This window comes from Doryrhamphus excisus, linkage group LG4 (assembly GCF_037039965.1).
Source record: "Doryrhamphus excisus strain RoL-2023G ecotype Guam linkage group LG4, RoL_Dexc_Guam_v1.1, whole genome shotgun sequence".
In the NCBI taxonomy this organism is placed as follows: domain Eukaryota; kingdom Metazoa; phylum Chordata; class Actinopteri; order Syngnathiformes; family Syngnathidae; genus Doryrhamphus; species Doryrhamphus excisus.
In genome coordinates this window covers 9,410,608-9,424,382 of record NC_136360.1, presented here as the reverse complement: position 1 = coordinate 9,424,382, position 13,775 = coordinate 9,410,608, and the positions used below count along the sequence as shown (strand labels likewise).

Here is a 13,775-nt window from a genome sequence, read left to right as displayed (position 1 = left end):
TATTTTCCAAAGCCTGTAGCATTCAATGTGGAATATCAATGCAATATATACTAACCTGAGCCTCCTCTCCAGGATCTCCAACAGTCTCCACCAGCCTGGAGAGAATGTCGGACAACGTGGCGGGAGTAAGAGGTTGCTTGAGTGCCCTGAATATCTGGAAGGAGCGGCCAGCGTAGTGACGAGAGGCACACGAGAGGGCGGTTTGCAATGCCACCTCGCTCAATAATGACTCCAGCTGGAAACCTGAGGAGCGGAACCATAAAAGTAGAGCGCAATATTTTGTGACTAGTTGAGCTTAATTCAGAAAGTAGCTATTAGCCATCCGGACCTGACTGGGAATGTTTGAAGACAGTGACTACGTGTCTGACAAACACGCTTAGCTGGTCAGCGCTCTTGATGTTGGGGTTCTTGGGTGACACGTCCTCGTGGTTCCAGAGTGGTCCACGCTTCCTACACACAAAACACATAGAGAGACAAACATTTTAAGGCTGCAACAGCTCATGAATACACATGAATGTGATCACAGCAGGTCAAAATCACACCATGCCATGTTCAAATACCCCAGCTAGTCAGACCGTGCTGGAAAGCGGTTGCATAAAAAGACAAGATGTGTTAATTTACACTTAATCTTAATCTTGAACACAAACGTCTTCTCACCTTGAGGTAATGAACTCTATGAGAGCTTTGACCTTCTCGTCTTTCTCAGCAGTGACGTCCACCTCGCTGAGGAACGAGGGGGTCAGGTGGGACAGAGTAGACCCCCCCACTCCAAGACTTATGCTGGACGACGTCGAGCTCGAGCTGAGACCGGAATCTGTCACGGGTGATGGCTGACAGTCGGGTAACAATTCTTGCACTCCTGGATGGGAGGAAGTCCAGTGTTTAAATCTCACACCTGGCATACACCTTGAATGTTCCTTGGATCTCATTTTGTTGGACTTTAGGACTTTAGTTGCACTTTAGGTTGTCTCAAATTTAAATTAAAAGTTCAAAAAATTGAAATGAAAAGAAAAGTTTTACAACTTATTTTTACCTTTTCAAAGATAAAATGTTAAAATCTAACTTAAAAGAACACATTTTACAATGTTGAAAGTTTAACTCTGGGACAGATATTTTTTAAATATTATGATGTATTTTATGTATTTTTTTTAATGAAGGAACGGTCTTGAAAGCCAAACAGATCAGAGGTTGACCAACTTCCAGCCTGTTCATGTAAAGACTGAACTGCCACTTCCCATTCTAAAGCACTGCATAGGATCTCACCTGTGAAGTGAAACTCTGGTGCAGCCGGCTTCACGGTCAAAACTCTCGGGTCATTAAACTCCCTGTTGCGTAGAAGCACCATGGCCACCCCCTGGACGCTGCTGTTTGCTCCATGGACGATGAGCAGGTGCAGGAGGAGGCGCTTGCAGTGCTCGTAAACCTCCGGGTGCTGGTGATCAAACCCTGGAGGAAAACAAAGAGAAGGCGACATCAGCAAGGAGGAAAGGGTGGTCACACAAAACTATCAGCCAGTTACCTATAAAAATTGCATGCAGCAATAGATGCAAATAGGCACTCCACTCCACTTTGACGCCATGGTCTACAATGAGGTCAGTTAGTAGGATGACGGCGATGTTACATCTGAAAAACAGGAAGCTGACATTGAGGACGGGCAACATGGGGAAGCGAAGGAGGGAGTGTTGATATCATGTACCTATGCAGGGCTACAGCAGGGGCGTTGGTCTCTGGCAGGTAATCCACCAGAGGGGACCAGCAGCCACCTGTTGGAGGGAAAGGGAGTGGCTCCGGACGGTTGTGATCCATCACTTTCAAACGCCAGTTAGCGTAAAGTGGCATGGAGTCACCTTAAGGAAGAAAAATGTACAAGTATGTTTGATAGGGACCATTGATAGTGATCTTAAGAGGTCAGGTCTTACTTTTCTCCTCTTCATAGGAGCCACCTGAACTGCTGCTGTAACGAGACTCCAGCCTGTGATGCTGGCGGTTCAGATTGGTGTTCAGACCACTGTAGATGTCCAGGTGGGTGTAACTGCAAAATACACAAACATAGTCTATGGTCTGCCCCAACCCGGCAACTATAGGAGACTATGTAAATAACTGAGGCATTTTAAGATCATTCTAAAATCAAAACAAATGTAATGACCTTTGTAATTAGAAAGTAGCTATATTAGCACCTGTCATCCATGTTTGAATCTTTGACCTTGCTGTCATGATGGCTGTCATGTCCTGGCACCATGGTGTTGCTGCTGGAGGTCGTGCCTGCGGGAATGTAGATGTGGTATGTTAGTCATGACACGCCAATGTGGAACTCCTGGAGGAGTGATTATGAACCTGAGGTGACTGAGGGGATCTTATAACTGGAGCTGATGCGGTAATACGGAGGGTTGTCCATGTGGGTGACAGCTGAGCTGACGGGATCGGTCAACTCCAGCTCGCTCATCAACTCCTCCAGCAGCTGCATAGTCTTGTCTCTGCCCAGGTACACCACCACACGCTTCACCTGCACAAACACGTGGTGGAATAAATGCTTGGAAACAAACAGAGGATGTGGTGCAGTGGAACACATGGTGCAGATTTTGACATAGTAAAAGACTCACATAGGGAAGGAGGCTGGGCTCACTATTGACTCCTGACATACTGATGAGGAAGTGCAGGATTATTTTGAGGTTCTTTGGCCAGCTATCTGCTAAGGTAGTCCATACATTCTCAATCTCCGACCAGGCAAACTCATCTCCATACTGCAAAAAAAACAGGTCAATCAGTATTTCTTAAAAAAACAAATCAAGCAGTTGTATCTGCAAGCTGATGTACCTTTGCGGTCATGAACATGAGGTTGTTGAGCACCATGGTCGTTGCCCTGGGTGATCCCCAGCCTTCTCCATGGAGCCAGCGCCGGCTGTTGACCATTATCATGTCACGGTCCGGCGTGTCCTCATCATCCTCGCCGCCGCTGCAAGAGGGGTCATCCGGTCGGCGTGCTACGGGTTTAAAATCTACCAGCTCCACGTTGTTCATCCAAGGCAGGAGGTAGTGTAGCATCACTTGGCGGCCACCAGGGTGCGCTGTTTGGATACGCTGGCTCACCTCTGCAGGCAAGTGGTTATGTTTGTTTGTTACATCATTGGAATACACAAAAGCTACTGAGACAATTTCACTGAAATTTTAAGGAGGGGTAGTGCATGGACCACTGAAGAATTCACTAAAGATCAGTATAATGGATTTTTCTACCACGGTGGTAAACATTGTGATATTCCTAACTTTTTTCTGAGTGAATAAAGGCACATGCAGGGGGTATTTGTGTAGGTTGATCGAATGTACTATTGTTTTCCCCTGATAGGTAATCTTGTGAGAGTCAATGTGCTGTATTCATTAATTTAGTCACATCAATATTGAAGATTTCATTTCATTTTCACAGCACACTCTAAACTCGATAAGGACAAAAAGAATTGCCAACCTGAGAAAATGGGCAGCGTGAGCTCTGGGTAAGTCCTTGCAAGCTCCTCTGACAGCTGGTAGTACGACACAGAGTAGAGATGTGGCAGCGGTGAGGGAGGGCTCAGAATGCCGTCAGTTTGCAGGATCTCCAGTTTATGGGCGTAACGAAAGAGCTTAGGCTCCAAGATCTGTTAAAAAAAACATAGCGACCGCAGTCAGTGCAATTGTGTTACCAGATTTAGTGTAGCATATCGATCACAAATCCCTACCTGTAACAGTTGCATGGCCACCTCGTAGATATCCCTGGATGAGTCTGCGGCCTTGAACAGAATCAGGTTGAGCAGAACCACAGTGTCAAACTGATAATCCCTAAGAGGAAAACAGAGTCCAAAATGTTAAAACACAGCAGTCCCAGTGTTAAAACTGTGTGTCTCTCCTACCTGTTATGAAAGACGTTGGCTATGGCCCTGAAGCAGCCCGCGGCCACGCGACGGGATCCTGTGTAGCAGCGGTCCACGGCCCAAAACATGAGGTTGCTCTGGTCGGGATTCAGCTCCAGCAGCAGCATCACCGCCTCACAGCCCAATTGGTGAACCTGAAGTACAGCAGATTTTGGTTGTTTGAGATGTTTAATAAATTTCACAAAAACATGTAATACAGAAAATGTTCAAAATGTGGGATTGCTATACCCCTGAACAACACTAGGGGGCCAGGCTAAAAATGAGTGCATCTGTGCTGCCATGGAGTGCATGACCTCAACTTTTTGGGTTAGGCCAAGTAAAACAAGGCTGCTCATTGACATAACACCTATGTTATGCACTTTGAATGTATTATGTAATCATTTTCTCCTTTAGACTATTACATTTATTAATAGAGACTGAATTAGAAGGTCTGTGCTGAACAAAAAGTCACGATTTAAGTTTAGTCCAAGTTTAGTCCAATTTTCCCACCATGGGTTTCATACTAATAAAATCAAAGCAAAGAGGGGCCACTTGTGTTATCTGTGACAAAGTGTACTATTACTATGAACTTTTTCTCCTTACATTGCACCTTTTTGCTGTTTTTTTTCCTGTTGTTATTTTTACAAATATGTCAACTTTATTCTTGCAGCTTTTTTCTTGTCATTTTTAAAATATTTTGAATTTATCATAATATTGTAACATTTACCCAAGCAACTTTTCCTAAAATTGCAACTTTATTACATGTTTTGTTTGTTCCTCAAAATATTGCAACTCTATTGCAAAATTATACTATTTTATCTCTCAATATTATGACTTTGTTCTGTTTTTCTATTGTCATTATTTTTGGAGCATTAATGTTTTGTTTTTTTTCCCCTTGTGTTCATTGTATTTAAGTGCGCAGCACACAGGCCTTAAAAGCTTCTGGGCCGCACTTTGGACACCCCTGTTCTCGTTAAACAAAGGCAATTTGTCATCTTATTTAAATTTTGAGTGTAAAACATTCTTTTTTTAAATCCATTAACCTTCTTGTCCTGCGAATCCAGAATGTTGTCCATCCACTTATAGAGGTATCCATCAGAGGAGAGGCCAACATTGTCAGCTACGGGGCCGCAGCACAGCACGGCAGACATGGCCTGGGTAGTACAATTTGTGTGTTAACAGTAGATAAATATCTTATTGTGTGCTTGTGGTGCAGTCTTGTCTTGCGTCTACCTTCAATGCACAGTACTGATGCCGGTTGATCTGCATATTTCTGTCGCTGTATCGGTCCAGAGGCGTGAACATAATGCTAAAGGGCCCGGCCCAGTGACTGAACAGCATAAAGAGGCTGTGCCGCAGTGACTGCTGTGGGAAGATGGTCCTCCGCTGGTGCACTGGAAGCACAAATGAAAACCACTTTCACATGTTCCCGTACATGCTTCAGTTAAAACACCTTTACTCACTTAACTGCAGTTTTTGGGTACATGGTGTGCCGGTAACTATTAGGGATTCTAATTAGCGTCATATTAAAAAAACATTTACAATAACAGCTGCGGCTGTAGGGAAATCTCTTGATATTGTCTTTTTATGAACTCCACAAGACACTAGTAGCTGCATTTTAAGAATCATGAGTGGTCAGCATCCAACAGCTTGATCGACCTCTGCATGCACTTTACAGTGCCGGTTGTGCTACTCATGAGCGTTATACTGTTGTTTATTTATCAGAGGCATTAAAGCAGGCTGAGTGGTTTGCCCCTTACTGACAACGCTGGTTCTGTTGCCGCTGTGTTGTGCAATACTGTATACTTGTTAATAAATGACCATGTGGTCAAAAAGAGAGATGTTTTCCTTTCCACTTTCTCATGTACTTCAAAACATTACTACAGTTTTTAAGATGAAAAAATGAAGATGTTAAATATGAATGATATACGCCCTGGCTATAGTATTTACAGCATTTAAGGTACCTCAATGATGTTAGCAACCATTCTGGGTGTATTTATAAGTGATGATGAGAGAGACATACCTGGAACATTTTGAATAATGTTTGCCACAAGTGCACTGAAGTGACAGCGGATGTCCCTCAGCGTGTCTGAGTCCTTGTCATTCTCGGCCTCAAGCAGCTGCCTGGTCAAGTCGACGTAGTCGAGTAGCGTGCTGTTTAGAGAGTGACTCTCACCATCTAAACCACCACTCGCTCTGTAACAACAATCAGTTCAAAACTTTCAAAGGCTGGGATTGACATTAATCTCTGCATGGAAATAACGTGTGGAGTCTCATACATCTGACTAATGACGCCAGCATCAGCCAGAAGCTCAAAAATCCGGACCAGCTGGACTCTGAGGATGTCACGACGCCGGCGCCGCTTCATGTTCTGCATAGCAACACATCAATGTTTAACTCGCTCCATCAACACAAAAATGTGCTTTTATCGCTACACTTACTTCAGGTCTTCTTTCCAGGGCTTCTTTTATGATGGGATTTAGCTCTTCTATCAACTCTCTGTTGACAGTTTAGTTGGCCAGTTAGCGCATGTTAGCAAAGTAAAATGGCGGCCACATCGAAGGGTGTTTTACCTAAAGGCCACGGGGTTGGTCCTGCCAAGTCCCAACACGAGAGACTCTGTGATGTCCATGTTCTCAGAGCGCATCATGGGAACAATGTGTTTAAAAAGGGAGGAGGGGGAGGGAGTGCCAACAATCTGGGAAGAGAAAGCGGAATGTCAGGGCGTGAATGTGCAGCTGTTATAAAACTGCAATATTATTCTGCTATGACTACAACCAGAAAAGGCTCTCCTGACCTTGTAATCGTAACTGTAGCCACTGTCCGGCGTGGACGCCAGCGTCTCAGACGGGGAACAGCGGACGGACCCAGAAGTGGAGGATGAGGAGCACATGGGTGGGGAGGAGGAGGCCGAGCTGCAGCAAAGGATCAGGTAGTTCCTCCAGAGTCCAATGTAGGAGTCACTGCTGCTCAGACTGTTGACTTTCTTAGCATTGATAGGGCTGCTGCAGATGGAAACACAGGCAATGGATGACATACAGCATAACTCACATTGAGCAGAAACCGGTGTAATGCATTCATTAATCCAATACACTTAAAACACACAATGCCAACGTACTTGATGTCAACTTGTGGGGAGAGAAACTGCAGGCGGGTGTAGGCGAACATCCAGGCGTAGTTGAGGGCAGTGGGACAATGCTTGGGCAGGCTCTCCTGGCGCAGGTAGCTGGAGAAGCTGATGACCCAGGGGTCTTGACCCTGCGTGACATGAGCAAAAACCCAGATGTGCGAAGGGCTGACCACGTCAAATTGGTGGCTGATAGGAGATGAGCTCCACTCCGCCAGCGACTGGAGGTCGATCCCGCTGGGACAGTACAGCAGGTTGGTCTGAGGAGATAAAATAAATAAAAGGTAAAGTGATTGTGCAAGTACTCTAAGCAAGGCAAGCATTGACAATTTAGATTCAGTAAAACACTGGCTTTGATATATGTATATATATATATATTTTTGATATATATAAGGTAAAGGTCTCAGTAATAAAAGTGTGTGAGCCATAGAGCCCTGTACGAGGGCCAAAAGTAGGAAAAAACGTCATTTATTTGTGCTTTTAACAGACGAGTCACTTGTGTTTCAAATTGCGATGACATCATGAAAAAAAACACTTCCTCATGGACATTGTGTAGTCTCTGACTCACCCCTGGCTACATGAACCTGCCCCATGTATACGCCCATTAATTGAAGGATAGCTTTGTATAAAAAAAAACCCCAAACAAACAAAAAAAACTTCTAGCTGTCCATCACTAAGCTATATATTTTTATTTTTTTTTTTATACAAAAGGACATTTTACCTGGTCAGCACCAGTAAGATGAATAAAGCTCTCCAACACTGATGCACTTAATCTATCCATGACATCAATGGCCAATTCCTCATCACCCTAAAAGACAGAGAGAGGGAAAATGTCAGCAAAAACAAAATCACAGATAAGTCCACTCGGTTTAAAACTAAGTCTATTATTACCTTGCCAATGCCTAGTGCAGTGTGTAGTGCACGGACCTCCTTCAAGACATTGACAGCTAGCCTGCGTGTGGCAGGGCGACAGCTGCAAAGCACAACCATGGCCAAGCCTTCCACCACGTGCAGCACACCCAGCGAAGAATGGCTGCTGCTGGAACTCTGTTGAGAGAGGCCTGTTAAGGTGGAAGTGGATCCTCATAAATGCCATAAGCGTCCGTGACCGACCTGGGTATCGTGGCTCTTGTTGCTGCTCTGTGCTGCCTGCCTCCACTGGCTGATGAGCTGCAGGAGCATCTTAACTGAGTTGTCCAGCAGTGTAGGGTGAATGTCCGTCACCTCCCGGACAATGAAGTATACAAAGCCAGAGAGGACGTCCTCACGCCATTCGGGGAAGTCGACCATGAGGGCCTGAAGAGTAGTGAAGGCTAAGCCACGCAGCTCCTCATCCATGTGAATGGTCAGCCTGGGGGATGGGAGAAGGCCATGAAGGCACATGGTAGACCAGAGCTGCTCCTGAGCTGAGGTTTGAAAATGAGACCTACTTTGCAAGGAGCTCAATTAGGTCTTGTCTGCTCATGCCATCTGGAATCAATCTTGGAATGGCAGCAACGCATGTGCGGAACAGATCGATCTTTGGTTTCCTCTCACCCCTGTCAGACAGGAGACCAGTTAAAAAACACAAAACCACACTTGCTGGGATGCCGACTCAAAGGCGGGCACATACGTGATCATGTCCTCTGGCTCCTTGTTAGACATCTGTACATTGGTCATACTCATGGAGCGTCCCACCTCCTTATCCAGGTGTCTCAGGATGTTATCCAAGGCCTTCCTCATTTGTGGGTAGTACAGCGACATGCCTACAAAGAGCCGAGAGTGGAGTTAAGACGCTGTGTTGCGTGTATGGGTGTCCCAAAAAGGTAGGTCAAGCCTACCTATGACCTTGGCCTCTTCATCAGTCAGGGTAGTGTTGAGGAAGATCTTTTTAACTCTTAGCGTGTTGCCAGAGGGCATAATGATCCCGGTGGTGGGCATAGGGGGCTCGCCGTCTTTCTGCTGCAGGCTGTCCGCAATCACCAAGAAAGCTCGCAAGCCAACATTCATCCTCTGAAAAAAAATAGGATGAAGAAATTAATAACAGAAACAAATAATGCAATATAAAATGTTTTACCTCCGGATTGATAGTGAAGGTCTTGTGGAACTTGCCCACACACAGGAGGTCATAGATGATCTCCTTCATTGCAAAGTCCAGTCTTTCCTGACATCCGAACACAGCCGACAATAATAAATATATTCATCAAATACCCACATCAGGAGGAAAAAAAATCCTGCAGTAGAGTTACCTGAGCGATGAACTGGATGATTTTGACAAAGATGTTGAGGGGGGTATCCCTGGGCACCACACTGCGGGAGCCTTTGGGGAAAAGTGCTGAAACAATGCTGAGTAGTCGACTAGGAGGAATAACAAAACAATAGATTTGGTTGTGGGTTTAATTTGTGTGTGTGTGCGTGCATGCATGCATGTGCGTGACTGACCTCTGTGTGACAGTGTTGCTCTCACACTTGATCCTGATAATGTACACCCATAGCAGCCTGTAGAGCGACTCCAGCGCCACTCTGGACATTTTGGGGTCTTTGTTCTGCAGGAGGTTAAAAGAAGCAAGTGAGCAGAACAAAAAAAATCTCTTCTGGACACATTTGGCAACCGGTTTCTGACAATTGGGATTTACAAAATTAAAAAGTCATTATTAAGTTTAGCTTATTTGAAGAAGTATGTCTCCGATTTTAGTACATAACGCTTAAGATAAGAAATATTATTATCCATCAAAAGCGCCTGGTAAGACAAACTAGCTTGTTAGCCAAAACTTAATTGCTTCAGTTAATTATTTTTGCAGTGGTGTGTATAGAAAAAGGCAGATCAATATTTATGTATCGTTAATGCAATACTCAAAGGCGCTAGCACAAATATGACACATTGAGCTTCCCCTCAGAGAATATAACATAGTTGGAACCTCCCCAACTGCCAGAGAAAAGATGTTATCACATTTGGTCCAATGTTCTACTATTTTGACAATTCTACTATTTTAACAATCTTAGCAGGTTTGAAAATGATGTTTTGTTTCTTAATTCCTTTCCTTTCTTAATTGCCTTCCAAGGGAGGTCAGGCTCACAATTTGAAAATGCCTGCTCAAATAATCCAACTGATTCAAATAATTGTTGTACAAGTTTTACCTTGATGGCCTGATGTAGGAAAAAAACACCACAAGTAAACAGCAGCTTTAGCATGTTAAAAAAATTTAATGATGGAATGCCTCTGAATTACTTAAGCAGCATAACAAGAGTCAAATCTTTCACCATAAAGCCCAACGGCAAGCCTGTGGACATGAGCTCCTCTAATCTGACTCAAGAGAGCTTGTCGACGGATGTAGCCGAACAGACCTGATCAGTACATGCATGGCTACACTCATCACTGTGCTTTCATGCACATGGTATTTCCACTGGGTTCTTTCACGCAAATGTCAACCCCGTTTGCCAAACAAGCTGGATGAACACACCATGAGAACAAGATGTTTGCAAAAAGAAAGAGGAGATCTCTGTCTCTCATACACAATATTGAAAAGAAACATTGTTTGGCCACAATGGGTCAACAGTGTATACTGTGGAGGGATGTACAAATGTACAAACCACCAATAAAAATGTGACCTAAGAGTGTCCAAGGGCCTTTATTACTGAACTGCAGTGGGTTCATAAGAAAAAGACTATAAATTAACTTTATTCTATTCTATTCAATCAGTCTTCAACAGTCACTGGGCACATGGTCTACAAAAGTAAATAACCACCAGGATCTGTGGTTAGCACAATGACAAAACACGTTGACATTAACAGCCGTGGCTATGAGCAACCTCCAAATGTTTTCTCAACTCCACGTGATTGGAGTAGCTGCATTTTAGGCATAATGAGTTGTCAGCATCAAGCAGATTTATCTACCTCTTCATGCGGTATAAAAATGCTGTCTGTATTATTTACAATGAACATATGCTCTGTATTTAAGCTGGCTGAGTTTGGTCCTTACTGTTATTACAACATCGGTTCTGATGCTGCTGTGATGGGCAATGTTTTCCTGTCCACTTTCTTATGCACTCTAAATCACAGATTTTTTTTTAACAGAAAATAAGGCCTCAAACTTAGGAATTAAAGGCAGTGTTACATATTCTGCACAAATGAGCCGAGTGAAAAAGAGACCGTGTGAATTTATACTTTATTATACGCCGAGCGGAGCCTGCTCCAAACTGCAGGGGGCAGTGTATCGAAAACACACATCTACCACCATACCAAACTCGAGCAGAAGAGGATTGCCACAGTTTACTCGACTTCCAACATAGCAACACAAGTATGAGTCGACTTCTTGAAGAAAATGAATTGTGTTGTATTTATCTGCTGCTGTGACAGAAAAGGAATGACCATCTTGGTCATTCTTCCCACCATTTGTACCCCGGCAGAAGAATGTGCTTACAAAAGGCATGCTGAACACGGCAAAAGAAAATCATAAACAAACAACGTGACTTAAAACACAACTTTGTTACAGTGTTTCTTCATGCTTAAACTTCTGTGTCAGGGCAGGCTGCCATATAACTGCTGGGGTGAGTGCAGAAATTACGTAATTTGTCTACACCGGACTAGAGAATGCAGAAAGCATAAAATAGGTTTAAAGCGTCACTCCAAGTCACCAATTAACACCACGTCCTCTTTGTGGAGGAGTAAATAGTCACCCACTATATAATTATAGCATTTACGATATTTATTTTGAAGAATGGCATTCCTTCATTTAAGTGGACAACGCACATGGCAAATACTTGGGGTGCGGCGTCTATTACAGACAAATCGGGTCAAAAAATATTTAAAAATACAGAATAAAATAAAAAAAACAATACAGTATAATCAATATAAAATCTAAATATAAATACATAAATGTTGTCTTGAATGAAACAGTATTGTATTGGCAAAAGAATATTTGTGGCCTGGTTCTGATGCAGATGACACACTGGACCATAGCATTTATGCAATCTAATTGCAATCAGCAAATTTCTGATGAACCATCAGCGAACAAGCAGACATCATGAGATCATGTTTAATTTCTCAACAATGACACAAGAGTCATCATTTGTGCAATCTTTGTACTGTAAATGATCAATTTTATGATATCAACGCTTCGGAACACCTGTCCCACTAACCCGTTTGTGAGCGGGTCATCTGGGCATGACGCAATAGCAACTCACCTGCAGTGTCTCAATCTGCTTTCGGATGCTGTTGTTAGACGGCATCTGGAGCGGGTCGACGTGAGAAAAAAAAGATAAAACAAAAATGACAGCAGGCAAAAAATGGGAGGGTTTGGGTGTTGTGGGGCATGCACACACACACACACACACATACATACATACACATACACTATATATGCTCTATATAAACATGCAAGTTATGAAAAAAAATTGAAGTAACTATACGACCTGACATGTGATCACTTAGTTGTAAAAACTAATCATGATGTGTTGTGGCCTGCCAATCACTCAGATAAACACAAACAAAGTAGAGGTGAGTGGAACACATACAGAGGGAGAAAGCAAATTTCAAGTATGTTAAAAGAAAATATTGGAGGGGGCGGGACAAGGCGAACAATGCATATTACACCAAATGCAGTATTATCAACGTGAGTAGATTTTAATTGAGTTTTAATTAACGTAATAAATTGAATTAACTGTTTTAAACCTGTATTGAATATACCATGAAAGACCCATTTGTGTTTCATGCAGCCCTTTTTTTTGTTCTTTTGTTCTCCACAAGATCCTTGTCTTGACATTCCCAGCACAAACAAATGCCTTTCCATCCTGGCATGGAGACACAATGGCCACCCAAATATTTTCATGTGTTTTTGGCACGATGCTGACAATTCAATATATGACAATGCCTGACTTTCTGGGAAAAGCGAGGCATTGAACTCAAAATGGCAAATAAGGATGTTTGATGTTTGACCTTAGCGGCAAGTATTAAGGAATTCATTGATTTGGTATGTTGGTTGAATGAAAGTTAGATTATTCTCAGGATTTAGACATGTGACAACTTTTTGTCTATTGAGACAATAGTCTCAACTGATTAAAAAAAATCTATTTATTTATCTGTACTGTACTGACTGAACTCGAAACTGAAACCAGCGAAATGCAACAAAATGGAGAGCGGTGAATTATACAAGTGTATTCAAGTCAGATTGCATGCCGAGTACTACAAATTCATACATGTTGGCAGGACTGCACTATTTCTGAAAGTATTCCCCGCCTCTCAAGCACCCCCAACAAAGATTTGTGTAATGGGGGCCATGTAGTTTAACATCTCATTTCAAGCAGTGTACGTCCATAGGAATGTAATGTAAGGATTCCCCCAAACTGAGGGTGGAGACCCAAAATGGACCATGGATCCATTTTTATTGGGTCACACGGTTTGTCATGCTCAATTTTATTTTGGTAAGTTTGAGATCTGAGGATATTCTTCTGATGAAAAAAACATTGGAAAAATAAACATTGTTAAGGGGTAGAATAAGAAGTCACTGTACTGTTTGTATTTGGGGTGAATATGTGGCATCAAGCCAATCCTAATGACTCAGTCATTAGATTATTAGTCCAACTAGCTGCCATAAGATGTTGTTTCGACATATTGGTACTGTTGCTTTTTTTTTTTTAAATATGAGAAATATAAAAATCATGAATGCAGTGACAACACACAACCCCAAAAATGATCACAAATACAGAATGCACATCAGTCTAAGTGTCCAGGGAGACTGTCAAATGAAGGGTCTCTGCAAAGATCACAACGGTGGAACAACAGAAGACAGTCTA

The 13,775-nt window shown here is 42.9% G+C and overlaps 1 protein-coding gene across 2 annotated transcripts in view; it reads right to left on the bottom strand.

The window, feature by feature from the left end:
* The window catches only part of fryl (furry homolog, like), a 60,052-nt gene that overhangs the window by 21,532 nt on the left and 24,745 nt on the right, over window positions 1-13,775 (bottom strand). For both annotated transcript variants that reach the window (XM_058072183.2, XM_078790094.1), the window contains 32 exons: window positions 12,168-12,212; window positions 9,427-9,530; window positions 9,234-9,342; window positions 9,062-9,148; window positions 8,826-8,997; window positions 8,618-8,750; window positions 8,436-8,543; window positions 8,119-8,356; window positions 7,897-8,052; window positions 7,727-7,813; window positions 6,997-7,265; window positions 6,676-6,883; window positions 6,452-6,576; window positions 6,320-6,377; window positions 6,158-6,249; window positions 5,902-6,074; window positions 5,112-5,272; window positions 4,922-5,032; window positions 3,879-4,033; window positions 3,708-3,807; window positions 3,458-3,626; window positions 2,815-3,089; window positions 2,601-2,741; window positions 2,335-2,503; window positions 2,178-2,262; window positions 1,920-2,032; window positions 1,697-1,847; window positions 1,520-1,623; window positions 1,264-1,446; window positions 658-859; window positions 329-450; window positions 56-243 (listed from right to left, as the gene is read on the bottom strand). In XM_058072183.2, coding sequence (XP_057928166.2) covers window positions 56-243; window positions 329-450; window positions 658-859; window positions 1,264-1,446; window positions 1,520-1,623; window positions 1,697-1,847; window positions 1,920-2,032; window positions 2,178-2,262; window positions 2,335-2,503; window positions 2,601-2,741; window positions 2,815-3,089; window positions 3,458-3,626; window positions 3,708-3,807; window positions 3,879-4,033; window positions 4,922-5,032; window positions 5,112-5,272; window positions 5,902-6,074; window positions 6,158-6,249; window positions 6,320-6,377; window positions 6,452-6,576; window positions 6,676-6,883; window positions 6,997-7,265; window positions 7,727-7,813; window positions 7,897-8,052; window positions 8,119-8,356; window positions 8,436-8,543; window positions 8,618-8,750; window positions 8,826-8,997; window positions 9,062-9,148; window positions 9,234-9,342; window positions 9,427-9,530; window positions 12,168-12,212 — 4,593 coding nt within the window. The remainder of the gene's footprint in view (window positions 1-55; window positions 244-328; window positions 451-657; window positions 860-1,263; window positions 1,447-1,519; window positions 1,624-1,696; window positions 1,848-1,919; window positions 2,033-2,177; window positions 2,263-2,334; window positions 2,504-2,600; window positions 2,742-2,814; window positions 3,090-3,457; window positions 3,627-3,707; window positions 3,808-3,878; window positions 4,034-4,921; window positions 5,033-5,111; window positions 5,273-5,901; window positions 6,075-6,157; window positions 6,250-6,319; window positions 6,378-6,451; window positions 6,577-6,675; window positions 6,884-6,996; window positions 7,266-7,726; window positions 7,814-7,896; window positions 8,053-8,118; window positions 8,357-8,435; window positions 8,544-8,617; window positions 8,751-8,825; window positions 8,998-9,061; window positions 9,149-9,233; window positions 9,343-9,426; window positions 9,531-12,167; window positions 12,213-13,775) is intronic.